Source organism: Myotis myotis, unplaced genomic scaffold (assembly GCF_014108235.1).
Source record: "Myotis myotis isolate mMyoMyo1 unplaced genomic scaffold, mMyoMyo1.p scaffold_m19_p_8, whole genome shotgun sequence".
NCBI classification, from domain to species: domain Eukaryota; kingdom Metazoa; phylum Chordata; class Mammalia; order Chiroptera; family Vespertilionidae; genus Myotis; species Myotis myotis.
Genome location: NW_023416390.1, coordinates 81,790,014 through 81,811,225, shown reverse-complemented (window position 1 = coordinate 81,811,225; position 21,212 = coordinate 81,790,014). Strand labels below are relative to the sequence as shown.

The window sequence follows — 21,212 nt, the reverse complement described above, 5'->3', positions numbered from 1 at the left end:
CAAACATGGAGGAGTATGAGTAACTAGCGGGATTTCTTACTGATATATTAAATCTATATACTTATTGGAGATATTTTATCTATTAAAAATGGGCCTTCTAGACCAATTAATTTCTTTAATTTCTTTCAACAATGCTTGTTTTCATTTTAGGGGACTTACACTTTTTTGTTAGATTATTATTGAATATTATATGATTTCTGATGTTATTTTAAATAGTATTTTGAATTACTTTTTAATTTTGCATTGCATCATAGTTTATAAAATACCTGGTTTTGTATATTGATCTATACCTGTAACCATGATACATAGACTCATTATTTCTAATAGTTGTGTGAGTGGGTGTGGATTTCATATTTTTGTTTATTTTCTGTTTTATTTACAGGTAAGTCTTGTGCAAATAAGTACAGTTTTTCTACCTATTTATATATTGTTTTCTTCATTTCACTGGCTAAGTCCTCTAATACAATGTTGCATAAAGGGGATGAGAGCAGGTATTCCTTACTTTTTCCCAATCTTAGGGGAAAAGCATTCCATAGTTCAACATTAAGTATAATGTCAGTTGTAGTATTTTTGTGGATAGCATTACCAAGTTAAGAAGTTTATCTTTTTTCTGAGTTATTAATATTTATTAATATTATTCTTTTCAAATGAATCAATAGCTTTTTTCTAAATTATTTGCTTTTACAATATTTCATAATGGATTATATTAATTGATTGATGAATGTTGAAACTACCATGGATTCTCCAAATAATCATAATATGTTATCCTTTTATAAGCAGCTTGATTTTAGTTGCTAGTAATTAGTTAAGAAGTTTTGTATCTGTATTCATGAATAAAATTGATTTTTTATATTTGTAATATCTCTGCTGGATTTGGGATCTGGTTGATGCTATCATTATATTTTCTAAGAGTTTATGTAGGCTTAGTATCAATATATTAAATATTTCACAGCATGTACCAGCGAAACTAACTGAAATGGGAGTTTCCTTTGTGGGAAGAATGTTAGCTGTGAATTAAAATTTTTAATAGATAACAGGTTATTAAGCATTTTATTTCTTCTTGTTTGATTGTTTAACAATTTATGTCTTTAAAGAAAATTACTTGTTTCATACAAGATGTCAAATTTACTGCCATAAAATTACATGTAATATTCCATAACCATCATTCTAATGTCTTTAGAATCTGTTAACTATTCCATTAATAAAAATGATAATGATTGCATACTTTTTATACGAATCTATCTAGAATTGTATTGATCTTTTGAAAGAAAAATATTTTGGTTTTTTACATATATTTCTTTATTGTTTGTCTATTTTCTATATAATTTATTTCCACTCTTATCTGTATTACTAGTAGCCCTGCACACAAGTCCGTGCACCAGTAGCTCGCTGCCGCCCTCCTGTAGCTCCCCTGTCCTCCCTCCCCCCAAACCCCATTGGCTTGCGGCCCTGTCCCCTCCTGTAGCTCTCCACTGCCCGCTTGTTGCTCACTGCCCCACCCTCCTGCTGATCCGTTATGCCAGTGGTTCTCAACCTTCCTAATGCCGTGACCCTTTAATACAGTTCCTCATGTTGTGGTGACCCCCAACCATAAAATTATTTTCGTTGCCACTTCATAACTGTAATTTTGCTACTGTTATGAATCGTCATGTAAATATCTGATATGCAGGATGTATTTTCATTGTTACAAATTGAACATAATGAAAGCATAGTGATTAATCACAAAAACAATATGTAATTATATAATCATAATGTGTTTTCCGATGGTCTTAGGCAACCCCTGTGAGAGGGTGTTCAACCCCCAAAGGAGTTGCGACCCACAGGTTGAGAACCGCTGCGTTATGCGGTTGGTCGTTACATACTGACCATTTGCATATTACATCTTTATTATATAGGATTTCCTTCCCACAACTTACTTTGTGTTAATGTGCTCTTTTTTTTTTTTCTAATTTCTTAAGGTGGAGGCTCAGATGATTGATTTTAAAGTTTTTCTTTCTTATAAACTAACAATTTAGAGGCATGCATTTCTTTCCAATCACAATGTTAGGTAGCCCCAAATTTGGATTAGTTGTATTTTTATTTTCATTTGGCTCAAAATATTTTTAATTATTTTTCTCAGTTCTACTTTAATCATGCTGTTTTTGTCCTCTGCGGCTAGTTTATTCCCTTAGTATAACGCCCTTAGGGAACGCACATTACTGCCTATAAGCCCTATCCATGCTCTTTATCAATTATTTAGAAATGCATTCTCAGCTTCTTGGTTCTTTATTTTGGCTTCGCTTTTATTATTCTCGTTTGACGTTTGTTATTGTTTGTTTTGTGTGTGTTTTTGTTTTTTTTTTTAATCTGCATTTTAAACATTTTGCTCTACTGTCTTTAGGTTTACTTTCTTCTAAAGAAAACTCCAGAGTCATTCTTGGCTTTGTTATTATGGATGAATGTGTGGATATAGTGTGTTTGTATTCTTGATGATTTAAATTTTTCCTTTATCTGTTTTTTCTTTCTTTCATCACTGCTTTTCTATTGGGATTTATCCTGCTTAAGGTTTGTTGAGCATTTTATACTTTACATTAAATTTGGATTTGGCAACAGTTTCATCAGGTATTTTTTTCTTGCTTCCCCTTTCTGACTCAATTTAAAATATAAATTAACTTAGGCTCTGTTCATTTCTTTCATTTGTTATTTTTTTTTTCCTCTGTGACTAAAAGTGGCCTCTGATAATGTCTCAAATTCACTGATCTTTTCTCTTGCAGGTTTTTAATTTGATTTTAGTACTTTGCAGTAAAGTGTTTTTCAGATACTTTAACTTTAGAATTTTCCTTTAAATCATATATTCTATTGAAAGGAGTTTTTAGGGGTGAAATAGGCAGGTTTAGGAAATTTTAGGAATTAAGGGGTCCATGGAAAAAGCACAGGGCTACAGAGCAGCAGAGGGTACATTTCCATAAGATAAGGGAGCTGGGAGTGGCAGAAGGCGTACATTTACAGAATAAAGGAAAGGAAGCCCCTCACTCAGAGAGGGAGGAAGAAAGCCCAGAGGGAATAGGAGAACAATAAGGGAGAAGAAGGAGGGAACCTCAAGTACTTCACATGAGGTTTGTGATGTAGAGTTGCGATAGTAACCAATCTAAGGGGGATAGTGACCAATCAGAGGGGATATCAAGGCACAAAGAACTGTAGCCTTTATGAACTATGGAAAAAAGGGACTCAGTGGGACTCTCCCCTCTCCACGTGGGAGTCTGTGGTTGTTTCTCAATAAATTTCCACCTTTGCTATACCACATCTTGTCCGTGGTTTTATTCTTCGACTCCACCTGACAAGAGCCCAGGAACTATCCTGCCTGGAGGAACACCACATGTTCCAGTACAATTTTCACGTATTACTATTTTTCTCACTATGTTAACTCTTTCTTGATATTTTTACACATATTTATAATAGCAAATTGATTGAATTTGCCCTGGTTCCATTATCTCTGACATTTCTGAATCCATTTCTATTCACTGGCCGGTTTTCCTAGTTGTGAGTCATATATTCTGGCTTCCTCACATAGCCAGGAATGTTTGATTAGATTCTGACCTTTCTGATGTTAACATTGAGTTATGTATTTTGCTCTGTTCTCTGAAAAATCATTGGGCTTTGTTCTTTCTGGCAGATGTTTTAGGCTCTTTGCTGGTCAGGTGTATTATTCCAAATAATCTTATTCAGTGTAGGTTTAAGCGACCTTTGCTATGTGGATGGTTTGGTTCTACTGCTAAGGCCAGCTTCTTCTGGCATCTCTAAGGTTACAGTATCCTGCCTGGTTAGAAGTAAGACATATTCCAGCACCGTGTGAGCTCTGAAGTCCCAGGTTCAGAGAGCGTCTTCCTCTGCATGCTTTCAGGCATTCACAGCAGCAGACTCAGAAGAACCCTGCAGCCCTAAGCCTGTAGCTAAGGTTCCTTCTCCCTGGCTCTTCTTCCTCTCCCGTGTGTTTTCACCTTCCCAATTACTAAAAGCTTCAACCTTTCTCAGCTTCAATTTCTATCTCTATTCTTACTCTCCAATAACATACTGATAATTTCTCATGGTTTTTCTTTACTACCAAATATCAATAGAAAAAATAAACCTAATTATATGCAAACTAATTGCATGCGTATAGGAGCAGTTGAGGCATTTTCACTCTAAATCAAAGGCCATTATTTATTCATAAAATAAAATTCATTCGTGATCACAGGAAAATAAATTATATTTAGGAAAAATACATAGAAACTTTAAAAGCCATTTTCAAAATGTTAAGAGCAGAGAGCATTTTTTTGACAAATTCAGAAAATATGCTTAATACACATTTTTTGTAAAACCTTGTGAAGAGAAGGAAGTGTTAAGACAACTTCAAGTGCAGGATTGAGGAGAAAAGAGAAGACAATGAGAACAAAAACTTGCGAAGGAGAAAGACAGGACATATGGAAAAGTAGAAGCATGAAGTGTGATGAGAAGAAAGATGGAATAGGGAGAAAGGAAAAACAAAGGAGAGACAAAAATGAGTGTAAAAGAAAAGAATCGTATATGCAAAATAAAGAAGGAAGATAAACTATTTAAAAAGGAAAGAGGACAACAGTAATGTGAAGCAAAAGAACTTTTGAAATATTAAAGTAAAAATTTACACATTTATACCTTGTCTCAAGTCACTGAGCATTTTAATGAAGGACTTCTTTTTCATCATAAAAGATATATAGGAGAACACTCAAGAAGAAAGAGCAAAAAATGAAAATAAAATAAAAATCAAAATCACCCGGAAGGCTGCCAGGTAGATGCAAGAATTTTATTTAGCATTTGTAAATATTGTCTTCCGGAGATCTATTCATTTTCAAATAGTTTTGTTCAAGTGGCATAAACATGCGGACTCCTTAATCACTTAGAAATGTGACTTAAACATTCTTAGAGTCCTGGCAGGTTTGGCTCAGTGGATAGAGCGTTGGCCTATGGACTTAAGGTTCCAGGTTTAATTTTGGTCAGGGCACGTGCCCGGGTTGAGCATAGCAGTTAGACATTTATATAACTTACTAAAGTCTTTCCGCAATAATTTTGGTACCCCCATGACACCAGGCATAGTTATTACAGCACAGAGAATATTCCCTATGCTCTACATTCTGGGACTCCTTTGTAACTACCAATTTTTTTCTTCCTCCCTTCATCTTTTTCACCCAGCCCCCAAGTCTCCTCCCAACATGCTTTTTATCCTAGTGGGAAACTAATGGCAACTCTATTAGAATAATTTTATAAAATGTTAATAAAAGACTATTTACAAATATGTGGACAATGGGCAGAGAATCACAAGAACTAGTGCAATGACCCAGGGCTGGTACGATAGTGGCTAGGTCTGCAGATCAGGGGAGTAGAACAGTTATTTGAAGATGTTTGTATGAAAGTTCCACAGCGACCTCTAGCCAGGAATTGTAGCAAGCTGGATGACTCCACAGGGATAAGGCTGGAGGAATAGCTAAGCCAGAATCATTTTCTCATACCATATGATCTCACTAATATGTAGAATCTAATAAACAAATTAAACTGACAAACAAAATCGAAGCATGGATTCACGGGACAGACTGACCAGCGCCCAAGGGGAGGTGGGTGAGGTCAACTGGATGAAGAAGGCGAAGGGATTAACTAAGGAACATCTATGCATACCTCATGGAAAAGGACAATATTTTGGTTAAGGCCAAGGGGTGGGGAGGTGGGGGTGGGTGGAGTGAGCAAAGAGGGGGGAAAAAGAGGGGACACCTGCAATATGACAACATGAAACAATTTAATATTTTTTTTTTAAATCACTTTCTCCTTTCTTCAACCACCTACGTGATTCACTTCACTTTAGCTGAATTCAATTGACATCCACATTACAATAGAACCTAAGTCATTCATACACACTATTTCTGGGATAGAGACCAGGGGAGAGCAAAGCAGAGTTAAGAGTGGTCTGGAAGGAAAAATGGAAGATATTCAGCACACTAATGCATATTCCATTATTTATAAATTCTTCTTTTTTGTTATTTATATATACTTTTCCACTATCATCAATAGCCCTGTTATAATTTTCTCTAGAGTTATTTTTTCAGTATAAACTATTAAAAAGAAAAAAAAAACTGAATAAATAGATATATAAGATTTAAGGCTTATAATTTTTATGATTTATTAAAAATATTTGCTATAATTTATATTTCTACCAGGAATTTAAGAGATTCTTCATTATATCCTCATTAGCAATGCAAATTTTGATTTTATTAATTTGTTAGAAAAAATTACACATCAGCATTTTACTTTGCATTTCTTTGGTAACTATGGGTTTAAAGGTTTTCTATGTTTATTAAAAAATTTCATTTTTTTAAATTTCAATTTTCTCTTTACACCATGTTCTACTTCATGTGGACCCAAAATGAGTTATTAATGCCTCAGTAGTGTAACAAAGACTAACCAGAAGATTTATTTTGTTACAATTGAATGTACATTTCATCTTAATAATTGTCTTTTGAAGGGAAATTTAATCACCAGACCATGTTCACAGCCCTTTTTTATTTTTCATGACTAGTACAAAAGGTCTTCCTCTGTTCTCTAAAATTGACATTTGTAATTCAACATTGCATTTTTTATGCCTTCATCTTCTTTAAGTCTAGGCATTTCAGTAAAACTCCTACTTAATATATAAGTATGTGAGGTGAGAGACAAAAACACAATTGAACAAGGTGTCATCTTGTAGGAGTGATTACAAACCCTGTTCTGGAGTCAGATTATCACATTAGATTCCTGGTTCTGCCACCTACTAGTATGACTCTAGCCGAGTTCTTTAACCTCTCTGACTCAATTTCCTCTTCTGTAAAATAGAGTAATAAAATTAACTATTACAAGAGGTGTTCTGAGGATTAAATAAAATAATAAATATAAGCCTGATTTGTTAGATTATAGTATCCTACAGTAAATTATTAGAGCATAAGATTATTGATGAAATAAAAATGTTAAACTGGAAGAAGGAAAATAAATATGGAAAAAAGTAAGAAGAATGGGTGGCAGGCAGCAATCTGGCTATTCCTTTTTAAGATTAGCTCAACCATGTATTTACTTGAGCACTCTAAGTTCTTAAACATAATACCTTTGTCTTACCAGCAATGTACATCCAGCCTCTGTCATATGGCTTGCTAAATTACATGCTCACTCAGTAAATGATGAACAGTTGAATAAATAAGTTAAACAATAAATAAATATATATAAAACCAGGAATTCATGAATATATGGAACAAATAGAATAAAAATATAAAATAATATGTTTTTATTAATTTTCCCAGAAGTACCAGTACAAAAAATGTGTTGCTCTAGAGGAATAATTTATATGAGACCAAGAAAAATGAACCCAGAGTACAAAGGGGATAGTAGAATGAAATACTATGCTTAAAGGAGCCTCATCAACCCCTCCTCATTTAATATAGACATAGTAGACACCCTATTTCAGGCATATAAGATCCAACTCCAGTTGCAACATGGCTCAATCCACTCGCCTTACTGTTACATACACAGGCCAATTTGTTGGTGCCTACACAGCTTTCCCCATGCTGGGAACTCTTTTAAAGAAGGTTCTAAAGAGTATGGCACTCAGAACGACTAATATAATACCTGAGACCAGCATCAACCATGACTATTTTGGATTGCTGTGTACTTACTTGCTGGGTTGTCCGTGCTATGTAGGCTGACCATTGGGACCCCTGGACCTGGGTTTTAAAAATATATGTATAAACATTTTAAAGAAATTTAAGTAATAATTACTGAAAAGGATACATAGTGAAACAGAAACAAGTCCACTAGATTTCATTCCTTTCTATGGATATTTTATTCAGAAAATAAGAACATAGGGTGAAATAAACTATTTGCATAGATTAATTTTAAGATTCCCCATTATCCAAAATGCCCCATGCATCCATATTTCTATGGTTTTAAGCTAATATTATGTGCCTTGCTCTCTCTTTCTCTAGTCTTTTATAGATTAGTCACAGATATTCAGAAAGCTGGTTCATGACCCTTGACCTCTCCATCATCTGCTCAAGCAAGATTAAATTCTATTTACCCAGTCAGCCAAGAAAGAGATAACCCCTGCCTATTAGAATTATTTCATACCCAAGATAAATAAAAATTAGAGCAGATTATATACTAATTTTTAAAATATGTTAACTGGAATCACTAATTATTTCAAATATACTAGTTAATTCAGGTGTAACCATAAGAAATTTCTATGATTCGACAAAGATGAATTAGGAAACTCTATCTAGAGGTCTAATGGTTTTTCCCTGGTGACATCAATCAGTACTTTTCTTTTTTGATTACTTCATTTTAGACATCAAGAATAAAATTAATTTAAATGACTAAGTGTTGGTTCATTCCTCATGTTGTCTTAAAACAGGACAGCCTAGGTGCCAGCTGAACCAGTAGCACTCAATTGATAATACTATAGTATAGGAGGACATGTCTCCCATTTCAGCTCTGGGAAATACAGTGTCCTCTTAAAGGGACAATGATTTCTATCAATATAACCTAGTGATATCATGCCCCTATCAAAGACTATACTAATTACAGGTAGAGTAAATAATTGGGGTGAGTGTAATTTGTCAGAATTGAAAGGGACCAGACCCAGAAAATTAAATTTCTGTATATCCTAAATATTTTAACAACTTAGCCATTATTTTAATGACTATTGTTTTTCTAAATATAGCTAAATTACTTTATTATTGTGGCATGAATTTTTTAAATCGTTCATGTTTAAATAGTCCTTTCTGGTTGTGTGTATTTACTCTCCAATCCTATTTCTAAATGAAGTTTATGAATATAATTTGTGTCACAGTAAGTCCATAATTTATAACTTAAAAACATATATTAAGAAAAATTCATATAACTAGAGAATAGCAGTTATTAATGATAGTAATAGATGCTGGACATATAAAATCAATAAAATAAACTGTATCAGAAATCATCTGTTACCTTTACAGAGTAATAAGAAATGTTGATTCATGGGACTAAAACTGGCATCAAAATATGTACATTGTTCTTTCATAAAATTACATGAAATGCATTGACGATTCAATAATCCTTCGGTAGAAGCACTGGGGGGAAAAACACACATTAGAAATGCTACCATTCCAGGTACTTGATTCTGTGGCGTCTATATTTTAACGTCAACATTAACAGAGGAGCTCCAGCATTACTTACATTGAGGTTCCTTATAAATTATGACTTGCCATACAAATGGAAAGTCAATTTCCATTCCTAATGTTAGCATGTGGACATTTTTCTTCTCTATAACAAAATTAAAACTATGTACAGCTGTATCTATGTATGTATGTATGCTTATAAATAAAGAAACCGATTTCCACAGAACTCAATAAAACACTCTTTACTGCATTTCTCTACAGGTATTTCTTTGTAAAGTCTTAAAACTAATTGCCCATAAAGACTAACATAAAGTCATTATCAATAAACACTAATTGAAAGAACTAATAAATGTTTTCATATATCATACTTAAAAAATCAAGCTCATTTATTTAATGTGACACTCTAATAATTGGAATTTAATATTAGTGTGAAATTTTTTCCCACTAAGTATGTGCCATGAATTTTTTGGTAAAGAAAGTTATTTTTATATCATTATATAGAGTTAAAAATCATACATATTTTGCAACATCAGGGGGGTAAGTAAAAAGAAAAATCAATCATCTTTTTATATTACAAATAGTGGTGCTTAAGGTCAGAGGGGTTGAGCTATATCTCCAAGGTTAAATTTCATATCTAGAATCATTTATTTTTTTAAATAGAGATGAATCATAAATTATCTATGCTAATAGGTAAAACACTGTTGATAATACATTTAATAAAATTTGATTTGACAAAAAATTCAATTTTATTTTGAAACAAAACATGATTTTGGCTGTGCAGTTGGAAATGAATCATGGTCATGCTGCTTTTGATGTGCAATATGCTGCAGGCATGGGGCGGGGGGCAGGGACAGGGTGTTGATGTGGCATCAGAAGCACAGAAGCAATCAAGTACAGTTCACAGAGTCACGTTTCATAGCTGAAGCATCCTGAGCTCATCATAATTCAAAACGTTCCTTTACTAGTAAAGGTGATTAATATACACTAGGCACTTAAACACAGTAGCCAGTTTCACCTTATGAGATATATATATATATATATATATATATATATATATATATATATATATAATTTGCCATTCTAACCATTTTTAAGTGTATATTTCAATGTCATTAATTACATTCACAATGTTGTGCAACCATCACTACAGAGAGATTAAGAATATGTACTATTCACACTCAGGTATATAGTGACATAACTAGAATTTAAAACCTTTACTCTCGACTCTGTATAACTTTTCAGATCCAGGTTCCAGAGAGTTTTATGTTGGTATTTTCTCATAATTTAGACTCTTAAATTATTTAAATAAGAAATGCAAATTGTAAGATCAAATGGTAACACTGAATCTGGTAGCAGTGCTGGTTCTGCAGAGGTGTCTAATCCCATAAATTGTCAGCCAATGAGTATTTTTATGGCCTGGACAAGACATTGATTGAGTTTTCTGGATTAAACACTAACATTATCTTACAGTCAAGCCAACTGGCATTTGATGAGCTGTTTAAGGGGAAATTTATTGGTACTACATTTTCTTTATAGCACAGCCTGCTATGCTAGCACCAGTCACAGAGAGATTGACTCTTCTGCCTCAGTCACTACAGAGATAAGTCAAGCACACAAATCTAAGAAGTCATTGTGATTCAAATCACATTTTAGGCTAATAATGGGAAGAGGAATGGAGGGAATTCCATTGGCTCAACCTGGCCAAGTGTAATCTTCTGAAACTAATTTTTCCTCTAGGACTTTTATAAAATGGGAGAAATAAAATATTGGTCAAGTATTTCCACATCTTAAAGTATTGCTCATGACTGTCAATACCAATCATAGTTTCAGTGTCAAGGAAGATAAGCTTCAGGTAACCAAAAAAAAAAAAAAAAAAAAAAAGTGACCAGTACTTTATTGAAGACATCTGAACCAAAGTTAGAACCAGTGTCTTTAAACAAACAGTTAGCTGCTCTTCCTTTGAAAGTCATTAGGATTGAGACTATGGCTTCTAGACTCCAAGAGAAAAGACAAAGAATATGAAAATGACATATTGGAATGGGTGATAAATAGGAAAGGCTTGCTTCAGATAAAAGCAATATGTGCATAAATGAGAGCATATGGGTGAAATAGAGGGAGCTAGAGCACTTTAAACATGTATTTTTACTCTCAAAGGGAAGTCTAGGCTACTTGGTAAAGAGTCAGTGGTGACACTGCTTCAAACATGATGAATTTCCACTGAGAAAATGCCATGGCAGTTTTGACACTTTAAAACTGTGAAATGGAAATTAGAAAGTATATATAAAGTCTAGAATTAATAAGTTGCTTGCCAGACAAAAATAGCAGTCATTCTTGTGAGGTCCTGCTGAAAGCTTTCTGAGTGAAGAGGCATTTCGATACTACATGGGTATGACCTTAAGCCCCTTTTATGAATAGAGCTTTCCACTTGGAAATATTGGCAGATGGAAGTATGCCCCATTCATTGCTTTATGTTGGTAAACAACAAGCAGTACTGGCTTAAATAAGCTTAATGGATTGTGCACACTATGTGCGGGGGGGTGGGGAGAGAAACTTGCACCGGATCCAGTCTATAAGTGCTCACAATGCTTTCTTTTGTTCAGAAATAAGCTGCATGTGGACAATATTAAGACACTGAAAATGCAAAATGAGGCTTAGTAGAAGAAAGGCCAGTGGTGAAATATGTGAATGCCTGTGGTGATGGCGGTTAAAAGAACCAAGCCTCAGGAAAAAAAAAAAAATACTTTGAGACTGTAGAAGCAGGTGAGAAAAAAAATAAAGAAGCAGCAATATTGTCTGCACTCCGGTTCTAACCTTGAGGATCGTAAAGGTTGGGGCTGAGGGGCTGGACCAAGAGTGTGAAGGTCATGCAGAGCTGGCTCTCCCCAAGCCACGTCAAAAAACCCCTCCAGAATCTTTCATCCTCTCATTAAGCTGTATAACGGACATGGAGAAATCAACCTGTATAGAGAGAGATCCTACACTGCTTACCTGTACAGCTGCCTCCCTCTGGGGGAAGACTCCGTGCTCAGAAAGTAACTGCCCAGGAAAGAAAACAGCACAAGCATCAGGCACAAATCAACATGTTTACACTATCCAGAATATAGAAGAGCTTTTTTGTTATTAACCACAGAACTTTGATACAGGAGTTTGACCCATTTGGGAAATATATACTTTTTCTTAAAATATTATCACGCTTTTTAAGATCTCTCTCAATCTCTCTGCATATGGGTGTGTGCATGTGTGTGTGCATGTGTGTGTGTGTGTGTGTGTGTGTGTGTGCGCAAGTGTCTGTATAAGTGTCTCTTCAGGTGATGGATAGAGAGAGTCTTTAAAGAAAAGGTTGCTACATGGCCAAGTTGTTTGGACTAGCACCACAGTTGGCAAAACATAAATCTGGCAGAAAATACTGCAGTTGACAACCCTGACTTCCAGCCTGACTATAGAACCAAAACGTGCTCACATTTTTTGAGTAGTTTCATCGTATGCCAAGATCTTTATCACTTCCCAGTTTCCCGATGTTAGGTGCCGCATGGTTATTTGCTCACTTTTACTCTGCAAACAAATACAAACGATCATTATTATTTTTTTTTAAGATTTAAAGAGTATCTCTCTGGTCAACAAAAAAGTCGTAACTGCCTGTGTCACTTTTAATTCTTTAATTCTCACTAACATTCAGTTTCTCATTTACCACCTAACCAACGCACTCACATTTATATAAACATAGGCCCAAGGAGGGCAGTGCCTTTATTCTTATGCTGCAGGAAAACTATTGAGAAGGTACCTCTAGCTGAGGATCCCCTGTGCTTTCTCTGGTCATAGGCTGTCCTCTTGGCATTTGGGACAGACATAAGACTTTGATAAGTCTCAACTAAATGATTGACAGCTGTGAGGTATGGACAGCTTTAAATAAAACATTTCAGGATAAACTTTATTCCAAATAAATACTAAGGGTTGTATACTTTTGACCTTCACACTGTGTGCTATTTTAAATCAATAATTTATTTCTGAGAATAACCCAGGTTGATGCTTAGAGCCATAATTTACTTTCATTGTTACATGGTATTTTATTTTCTATTTACATAGCATAATTTATTTGTTGCTTTTTTTTTTACAGTTGAGTGTTTCCAAATTTTTGCTTTTTAAAACAAGTTGCCTAAAACAGTTTTATTAATGTCTCCTGATGGCCATAGCAGGGCTTTCTTGAGACAAACAACAAGAAAGGGGATTGCCTAGGCAGAGGATATAATTAATGTCTTCTACTCAACTAGCTAGTGACAAAATATTTTCCGAAGTTAGAGTCTACCAGCAATACAAGTTTCTGTTGCTCCACATCGTTCTCACTTCTGCACCAACAGTTCATTTCATCAGGCTATTTTTTTTCAAACTAATGAGTATGAAATTGTAACTCATTTGTTTTGTTTTTATGGAGCAAATATTCAGACCTACAGAAGGTTGAATGAATAGTAGATGAGTACTCATATAATCCTTACCTAGATTTACCAAAAGTTAACTTTTGAATACATGCCCTCACTTCTTTTTGTTTGTTTGTTTGCTGAATCATTTGGTGGTAATACATATCAGGCTATTTCAGCTCTAAATACTTTAATATACATCTCTCAAGATTAAAAATATTTTCTAATATAAGCAAATTGCATATCACACCTATGAATATTCACATTTGTATAACCTAAATACATGTCCTATGCTCTAATTTTCATAACTGATCCAAGCAACCCAGCTAACTTTTTAGATATAAGATATATATATATATCTTATATATATATCTTATATATCTTATATATATATTTCCATATATATATGGAAAAAAAAACCTTTCTATGTGTTGGAACAAATCTGTATTTGACATTTCCCTAAATTGTCCATTTCTTATTCTAAACATCTAGCTGTTTATGGTCAACAAAAAGCATATGACTTCTTAACTTTTTATATACTTTCTGTTGCACTATAACACATTACAAGTATTTGTTGAATAAAAATATAAATGCAAAGACAAAACAGAATTTCTGAGACTTGAGACAGGCACTTCCCAAAGGGACAGGAATTTTGAAAATCACATATTTTATTGCCAAATTTTTAGAGGACAACTTCCCACTAATGGTTCAGCTTAGTCATTTCCAGATCCTATTTAGAATGACGCCATGGCAGGACACTAATATTTCAAGGTGTTACTTCACATTTTGTACCCAAATTCAAGATTAAAAATATCTCAAAACATTAAAAAGTAAAACTTTGCTTGATATGTGTATTTACCTGGAGATGCTTTCGGTTCACAAATTTCTTGGTTGATTATATTTTCTGTTTTTTTAGAGAATGTGTGTGTATGTTTTAAACACAGACAAGGGTCCACATTAAAAGTGATCATGAGAAAATATTCAATGCTTTGAAAAATGCCTGAACCCAAAGTTTTCAAGGATAAACTGTGCATTATTCACTTCAGTCATGAGTCTAGAATCAAATTAGGATGCTTCTAACTCTAGACCAAAAGAACTCTTGCTGAAAGACATTATAATGGCCACACAACCTTTGAATTTTACTTCACACATACTAGTATGTAACTGCCCTGCTCACTTTCTCTCTACTAGGGCAAATCTGGGCTGAGGAATAAGTCTGAACAACATTTCACATATAATGGCATAGAATATCTTTTATAGTTATACTAGAGGCCCGGTGTACAAAAATTTGTGCACTCGGGGGTAGGGGGTCCCTTAGCCCGGCCTGTGCCCTCTCACAGTCTGGGACCCCTCGGGGGGATGACCACCTGCTGGCTTAGGCCCGCTCCCAGGGGATTGGGCATAAGCTGGCAATAAGACATCCCTCTGGCAGCCTGGGAGCCCTCAGAGGATGTCCACTTGCCAGCGGGGGCAGGCCTAAGCTGCAGTCGGACATCCTTAGCGTTGCTGAGGAGGTGGGAGAGGCTCCCACCACCACAGTTGTACTGGCAGCCATCAGCTTGGCTTGTGGCTGAGCAGAGCTCCCCCTGCAGATGCTCCTGCATTGAGCGTCTGCCCCCTGGTGGTCAGTGTGTGTCATAGTGACCAGTCATTCCCAGTAGTTCTGTTGTCAGGGTCAGTTTGCATATCACCCTTTTTTTTACATAGGATAGAGGCCTGGTGCATGGGTGGGTGCGGCTGGTTTGCCCTGAAGGGTGTCCCGTATCAGGGTGGGGGTCCCGCTTGGATGCCTGGCCAGCCTGGTTGAGGGGCTGAGGGCCGTTTTGCAGGCTGGCCAAGGGCCCCCCACCCCCCTGGCGATGGAAGCTCCCAGACTCTCCTTTTTTCCTTTTTTTTTTTTTTTATTCTGGGATTTATTTACCTTCTATAATTTAAACTTTGTAGCCTTGAGAGGAGCTCAAATCTGGCCAGGGCAGGTGGGAGGGAAGCTTGGCTTCCTCCATCGCCAGGGGCAACCAAGGCTCCTGCTCAGTCTAGCTCCGTGGCCACGGCCAGCTTAAAGCAGGTATCTAGGGTTTATTTACCTTCTATAATTGAAACTTTGTTGCTTGAGTGGAGCTCAGAGCCGGGGCCACCACAAGTGGGAAGCTTGGCTCCCTTCATCACTGGGGCAACCAAACCTCCTGCTCACTCCAGCTCCATGGCTGCCGGCTGCCATCTTGGTTGGGTTAATTTGCATATAGTCTCTCTGATTGGCTGGTGGGCATGGCTTAAGGTGTATCAAAGGTACGGTCAATTTGCATGTTTGTCTTTTATTAGTGTAGATGTTTATAGTTATAAGACCCATGATATTTTCCATTAATATACAAGGAATTGTATCATGGCAGTGAGCATATTAAGTTTGATCTGGACTCTATGTATAAAATCCCAGTGCCAATCAGAGCATTGTAGACAATCAGATTGTAAATCCAAAATAAATATGAAGGTATTTAACTATCTTTATGAGGGGGTGTCTGTACCTCATTTTGTTTTCCATCCACCTTCAGGAGGTATATAAGCACAGACAAAATAATTTAACAAAACAGGAAAGAATAATCATATTTACTCCAAAATAATCATTCTTTCTGTGTTACCATGCTATTTATTATATTAACTTGTTTGAACAGAAACAGTGATTGTGACAATTAAATCATAGTAGACTTTTGACAAGGACAACGGGGCAATATACTGTAAGCTAAACTCATATTTCACATTTAGTTTTAGAATAAACAGCAATAAAATGGGTCATTTAATTCATTCTCAAAAGAGGGCTGAAAATCTAGGATGAAGAGAGAGAGTGTGTGTGTTTTTATTTAGGACATTAAACTTTAGGCGCCTCCCTTTTATCTGGTACAGATTTGATCTTGATCACTAAAATTAAATATTAATTTTATATTCCTATTTACAAATTGGAAATGCATTGGTATCAGTAAAAGTTTAACAACACACTTGATTTTTACCTGATCATACAGTTCATTCAAATTTCTTATATTATATTCTGTTTAACTTTTAGAGCACCTAGATAAGGGAAATATTGTAGTGCTTAAAAATAGCGCGTTTTAATTTACTGTCTATTCATCAGATGAGGTGAACTAATTGTTTTCAGACAATGTCCTAATCAGATACAGCAGTGCAATTTAATGAAAAATTGTATTGGGTTGATTAGGTGGTAGAATTATGGATGGGGGATTCTATTTTCTACAGTATTTGTAATGAATAAACATTCAAAATTGTTTCCAGTGAAATCATCAGCTTTCATGAGCAAAATGTGGTAAGGCTGCATAGAGGAAGCAAGCGGATTCACCAATATAATTTTTCTCTTAACACAATTTGGGAAGATGACAGGGAAATCACTTATGCTTATGAATCTGGACCACTTAACAAGATTGAAACACTGCTTCTTATCTCATACGTGAGAAAAAAGGTGGCCATGTCTTTGAAGAAAAAAACCTTTCTTCTAACTGTTGGCTGCATTGCAGGATGTAGGATGTAATAGTTTCAGATATGGGAATTCAGAAGTTAGAAGTCTAATTAAAAATGCTATGAAAGCGGAAAATATCAGAAGTGATCAAAAGTTTAATAGTATGAGGTAAAGAAGTTTTGCAGAGACCCCAGAAATTGACCCAAGCCATCACACTCCATTAATATTTGACAAAGAGGCAAGAGCATACATTGGAGTCAGGACAGTTTCTTCAATAAATGGTGTTGGGAAAATTGGACAGGTACATGCAAAAAATGAAACTAGACCACAAACTTACATCATACACAAAAATAAACTCAAAATGGATAAAAGACTTAAATGTAAGTTATGAAACCATGAAAAAATCCTAGAAGAAAGAAACCATAGGCAGAAAAATCTGAGACATCTCTCGCAGCTATATGTTTACCGATACAGCTCCTAGGGCAAAGGAAACTGAGGAGAAAATAAACAATGGCACTACATCAAAATAAAAATCTTCTGCATTGCAAAAGAAACCAGCAACAAAGATTTGACAATGGCCCTAACCGGTTGGCTCAGTGGATAGAGCGTCAGCCTGCAGACTCAAGGGTCCCAGGTTCGATTCCGGTCAAGGGCATGTACCTTGGTTGCGGGCACATCCCCAGTAGGGGGTGTGCAGGAGGCAGCTGATTGATGTTTCTCTCTCATTGATGTTTCTAACTCTCTATCCCTCTCCCTTCCTCCCTGTAAAAAATCAATAAAATATATAAAAAAAAGAAAATTTGACAATGAAACATCTGAAAATGTCCAAAATATATAAGAAACTGATACGACTTAACAAAAGGACAAACAATCCAATTAAAAAATCGGCCAAAGACCTAAATAGACACATCTCCAAAGGAGACATACAGATGGCCAAGAGACATATGAAAAATTTCTCAAAGTCACTAATCATCAAAGAGATGCAAATTAAAATGACAATGAGGTATCACCTTACACCTGTCAGAATGGCTACCATCAACAATTCAAGAAATGGCAAGTGCTGGTGAGGATGTGGAGAAAAGGGAACCCTAGTACACTGTTGGTGGGAATGCAGACTGGTGCAGCCACTATGGAAAACAGTATGGAATTTCCTCAACAAATTAAAAATAGAACTGCCATTTGACCCAATGATCCCACTTCTGGAATATATTCTAAGAAACCTGAAATACAATCAGAAAGAAAGTGTGCACCCCTATGTTCATAGAAGCACAAGATACAATAGCTAAGATCTGGAAAGAGCCCAAATGCCCATCAGTAGATGAGTGGATAAAAAAGCTGTGGTACATTTACACCATGGAAGACTATGCAGCAGTAAAAAAGAAAAATCTTTTACCCTTTGAGACAGCATGAGGGGACCTGGAGAGTATTATTCTAAGTGAGATAAGCCAATCAGAGAAAGAAAAGTGTCACATGAGCTCATTTATATGTGGAATCTAATGAACAAAATAAACTAATGCACAGAGTGGATCCAGAGACATAGAAGCATGGAACAGAGTGCAGAATCTCAGAGGGAAGATGGGGCAGGGTGGGTGGGTGCGAAGAGATCAACCAAAGAACTTGTATGCATTTATGCACAACCCATGACACAGATGATAGGGTGGTGAGGGCCTGGGGTGGAGCTTGGGGGGTGAGCTAGAAGAGGTCAATGGGGGACCCAGGGGGACATATGTAATACTTTCAACAATAAATATTTTTTAAAATAAATAAAAGAACTTTGTTTGATTCAGGAACTACATAAACTAATATTAATAATGCATGCTCTATTCAGAAGAACAATTAACTCAGTATATAGACTTTTGAAAAAGCCAATTTTTATTTTTATTAATTTGTCTTTTTGAAATATATAAAAGTAGATAAAATACTCACAAATTCTGTTTACACATATTTAATTGAAAGTAACCTAGATATATAAATAGCTATATACATAGTTATAAATATTTACTTTTAACCAAAATTAAATAAATGATCCATAATATAAATAAGCTTAACATATAATGATATCTATAATCATAACAAAATACTACTAAATTAAACATTGAATAATAATGATTTAATATATCAACTAAATATTAATATTCTATCAAATTGATTTTTAAAATTATTTAGAATTATGGGAAATGTAGGCTTTGGATCAAAATTAAAATTTAAAATATAAAAATATAAGGATGAAATAATGTAGTTTACATAAAATTACAATCATAAGAAGACTGGAGGAGAAAAGTGTGTTCGTTTTTATTTTTTAGAATTACTTTAAGAAAAATCATTTTTGAAAAAGAGAATTAAACAGTAAAATATTTGTATTGGAAAACCACCACTCTCTATAATGAAAATATCCTGAAAGCACGATTGTACCTTTTATGGTCTCTAATTAATGGTTTTCATCTATCCACTGATTGTGTAAGAGAGCAAAGTGTTGGAAAATTTTACTAGTTTTGTTTAGCAAGATACTTCAAACAGATAAATATATTCTCAGTTAAAGGGGAAGTTCTCAAAGATAGCTAAGCATGAAGTATTTATAGCTAAGCATCAAGGTGCTTCCTGCCTGCCAGCAGCCAGGTTCTCGTCTTGTCATTTCTCACTTTCTGGGCACATTGATTTTAAGTGGAAAAGGCGTGTCAAGGGAGGGTGAGAAAGTAGAAGTCATCATTGTTGACATGCATTACTCTTAATGCTGTAAATTACTATACCATTTTGTAAATCCTCATACTATTTTCAGAGAGCCAACTTGGCACTCCATATCAAAACCTAAACAAATGCATATGTACACATATGGTTTGTCTAGATATCTTTCAACATCTATAAATATATTATTGTGGGAATTATTATAAATAAAAATAAGTATTTAGGCATAATTATGTTACATCTGAATAAATTATAATATTAAAATATTAGAAATAACTTTATGATGATTAAAATGCAGTGTTGTATATTTACTTGATGGAATGTTGCACAACTATTAAAATCACATTTAAGAATGATATATGCCTGGCCAGTGTCACTCAGTGGTTGAGCGTCGACTCATGAACCAGGAGGTTATAGTTCGATTCCAGGTCAGGCACATACTTGGGTTGCAGGTTTTAATTCCAGTAGGGGATGTGCAGGAGACAGCCAATCAATGATTGTCATCATTGATGTTTCTATCTCTCTCTCCCTCTTCCTACTCTCTCTACAATCAACGAAGACATATTAAAAAATAATATTATATATAAAGATTATGCAAAGCACAAATTCTTTGAACTGCACCCATAATAGATACAAATGTTGCTACTTCAATGAAACCTTCGCTGCACCCACAATAGATACAAATGTTTCTACTTCAATTACTTCAATGAAACCTTCGCTATATTCTTCATATAGAAGAATAAAGAAAACACATCTGCTCTATGAAGTTGTTCTGAACATTTCAGAAATAATGAGTTAGACTGAACATCAGGATGGTTTGATTGGAGGACTGAAGGTATTTCTTCCCAAGACTTACAAATAAACTTCTGTTAGCAGCATAAATATAATGATTCCTACATGTAACATCATCAGCCTCCCCCAATTCCACACTTTTTAAAAGATACTGCTTTTTTAAAAATATATTTAATTATTTTTTTTGTTTTTTTGTTTTTTACAGAGAGGAAGGGAGAGGGATAGAGAGTCAGAAACATCAATGAGAGAGAAACATCAATCAGCTGCCTCCTGCACACCCGCTACTAGGGATGTTCCTGCAACCAAGGTACATGCCCTTGACCGGAATCGAACCTGGGGCCTTTCAGTCCGCAGGCCGATGCTCTATCCACTGAGCCAAACTGGTTATGACTAAAAGATACTGTTTATCATCATAAGTTTTTGAATAGGTTGTATATTTTGGAGCTGCATATAGTATAAAGATGTCTTATACATATTTCCCTATCATTGACTACATCTTAAGATATTCACAATTTCTTGAATATAAAAGACCATGATTTAAAAATTCAATGTCACAAAATCCAACACCCTTTCTTGATAAAAACTCTCAGCAAGGTGGAAATAGAAGGATCATACCTCAACATAATAAAAGCCATATATGACAAACCCACAGCCAACATCATACTCAATGGGCAAAAATTAAAACCATTTCTCCTAAGAACAGGA

At 35.0% G+C, this 21,212-nt stretch overlaps 1 protein-coding gene across 1 annotated transcript in view; it reads right to left on the bottom strand.

Annotated features, from left to right (window-relative positions):
* The window catches only part of DPP10 (dipeptidyl peptidase like 10), a 656,594-nt gene that overhangs the window by 39,252 nt on the left and 596,130 nt on the right, over positions 1–21,212 (bottom strand). Inside the window, exons 14-17 of the mRNA XM_036320739.1 lie at positions 12,622–12,713; positions 12,150–12,197; positions 8,992–9,113; positions 7,683–7,730 (exon numbers count right to left, since the gene is read on the bottom strand). Of these exons, the coding sequence (XP_036176632.1) occupies positions 7,683–7,730; positions 8,992–9,113; positions 12,150–12,197; positions 12,622–12,713 (310 nt within the window). The remainder of the gene's footprint in view (positions 1–7,682; positions 7,731–8,991; positions 9,114–12,149; positions 12,198–12,621; positions 12,714–21,212) is intronic.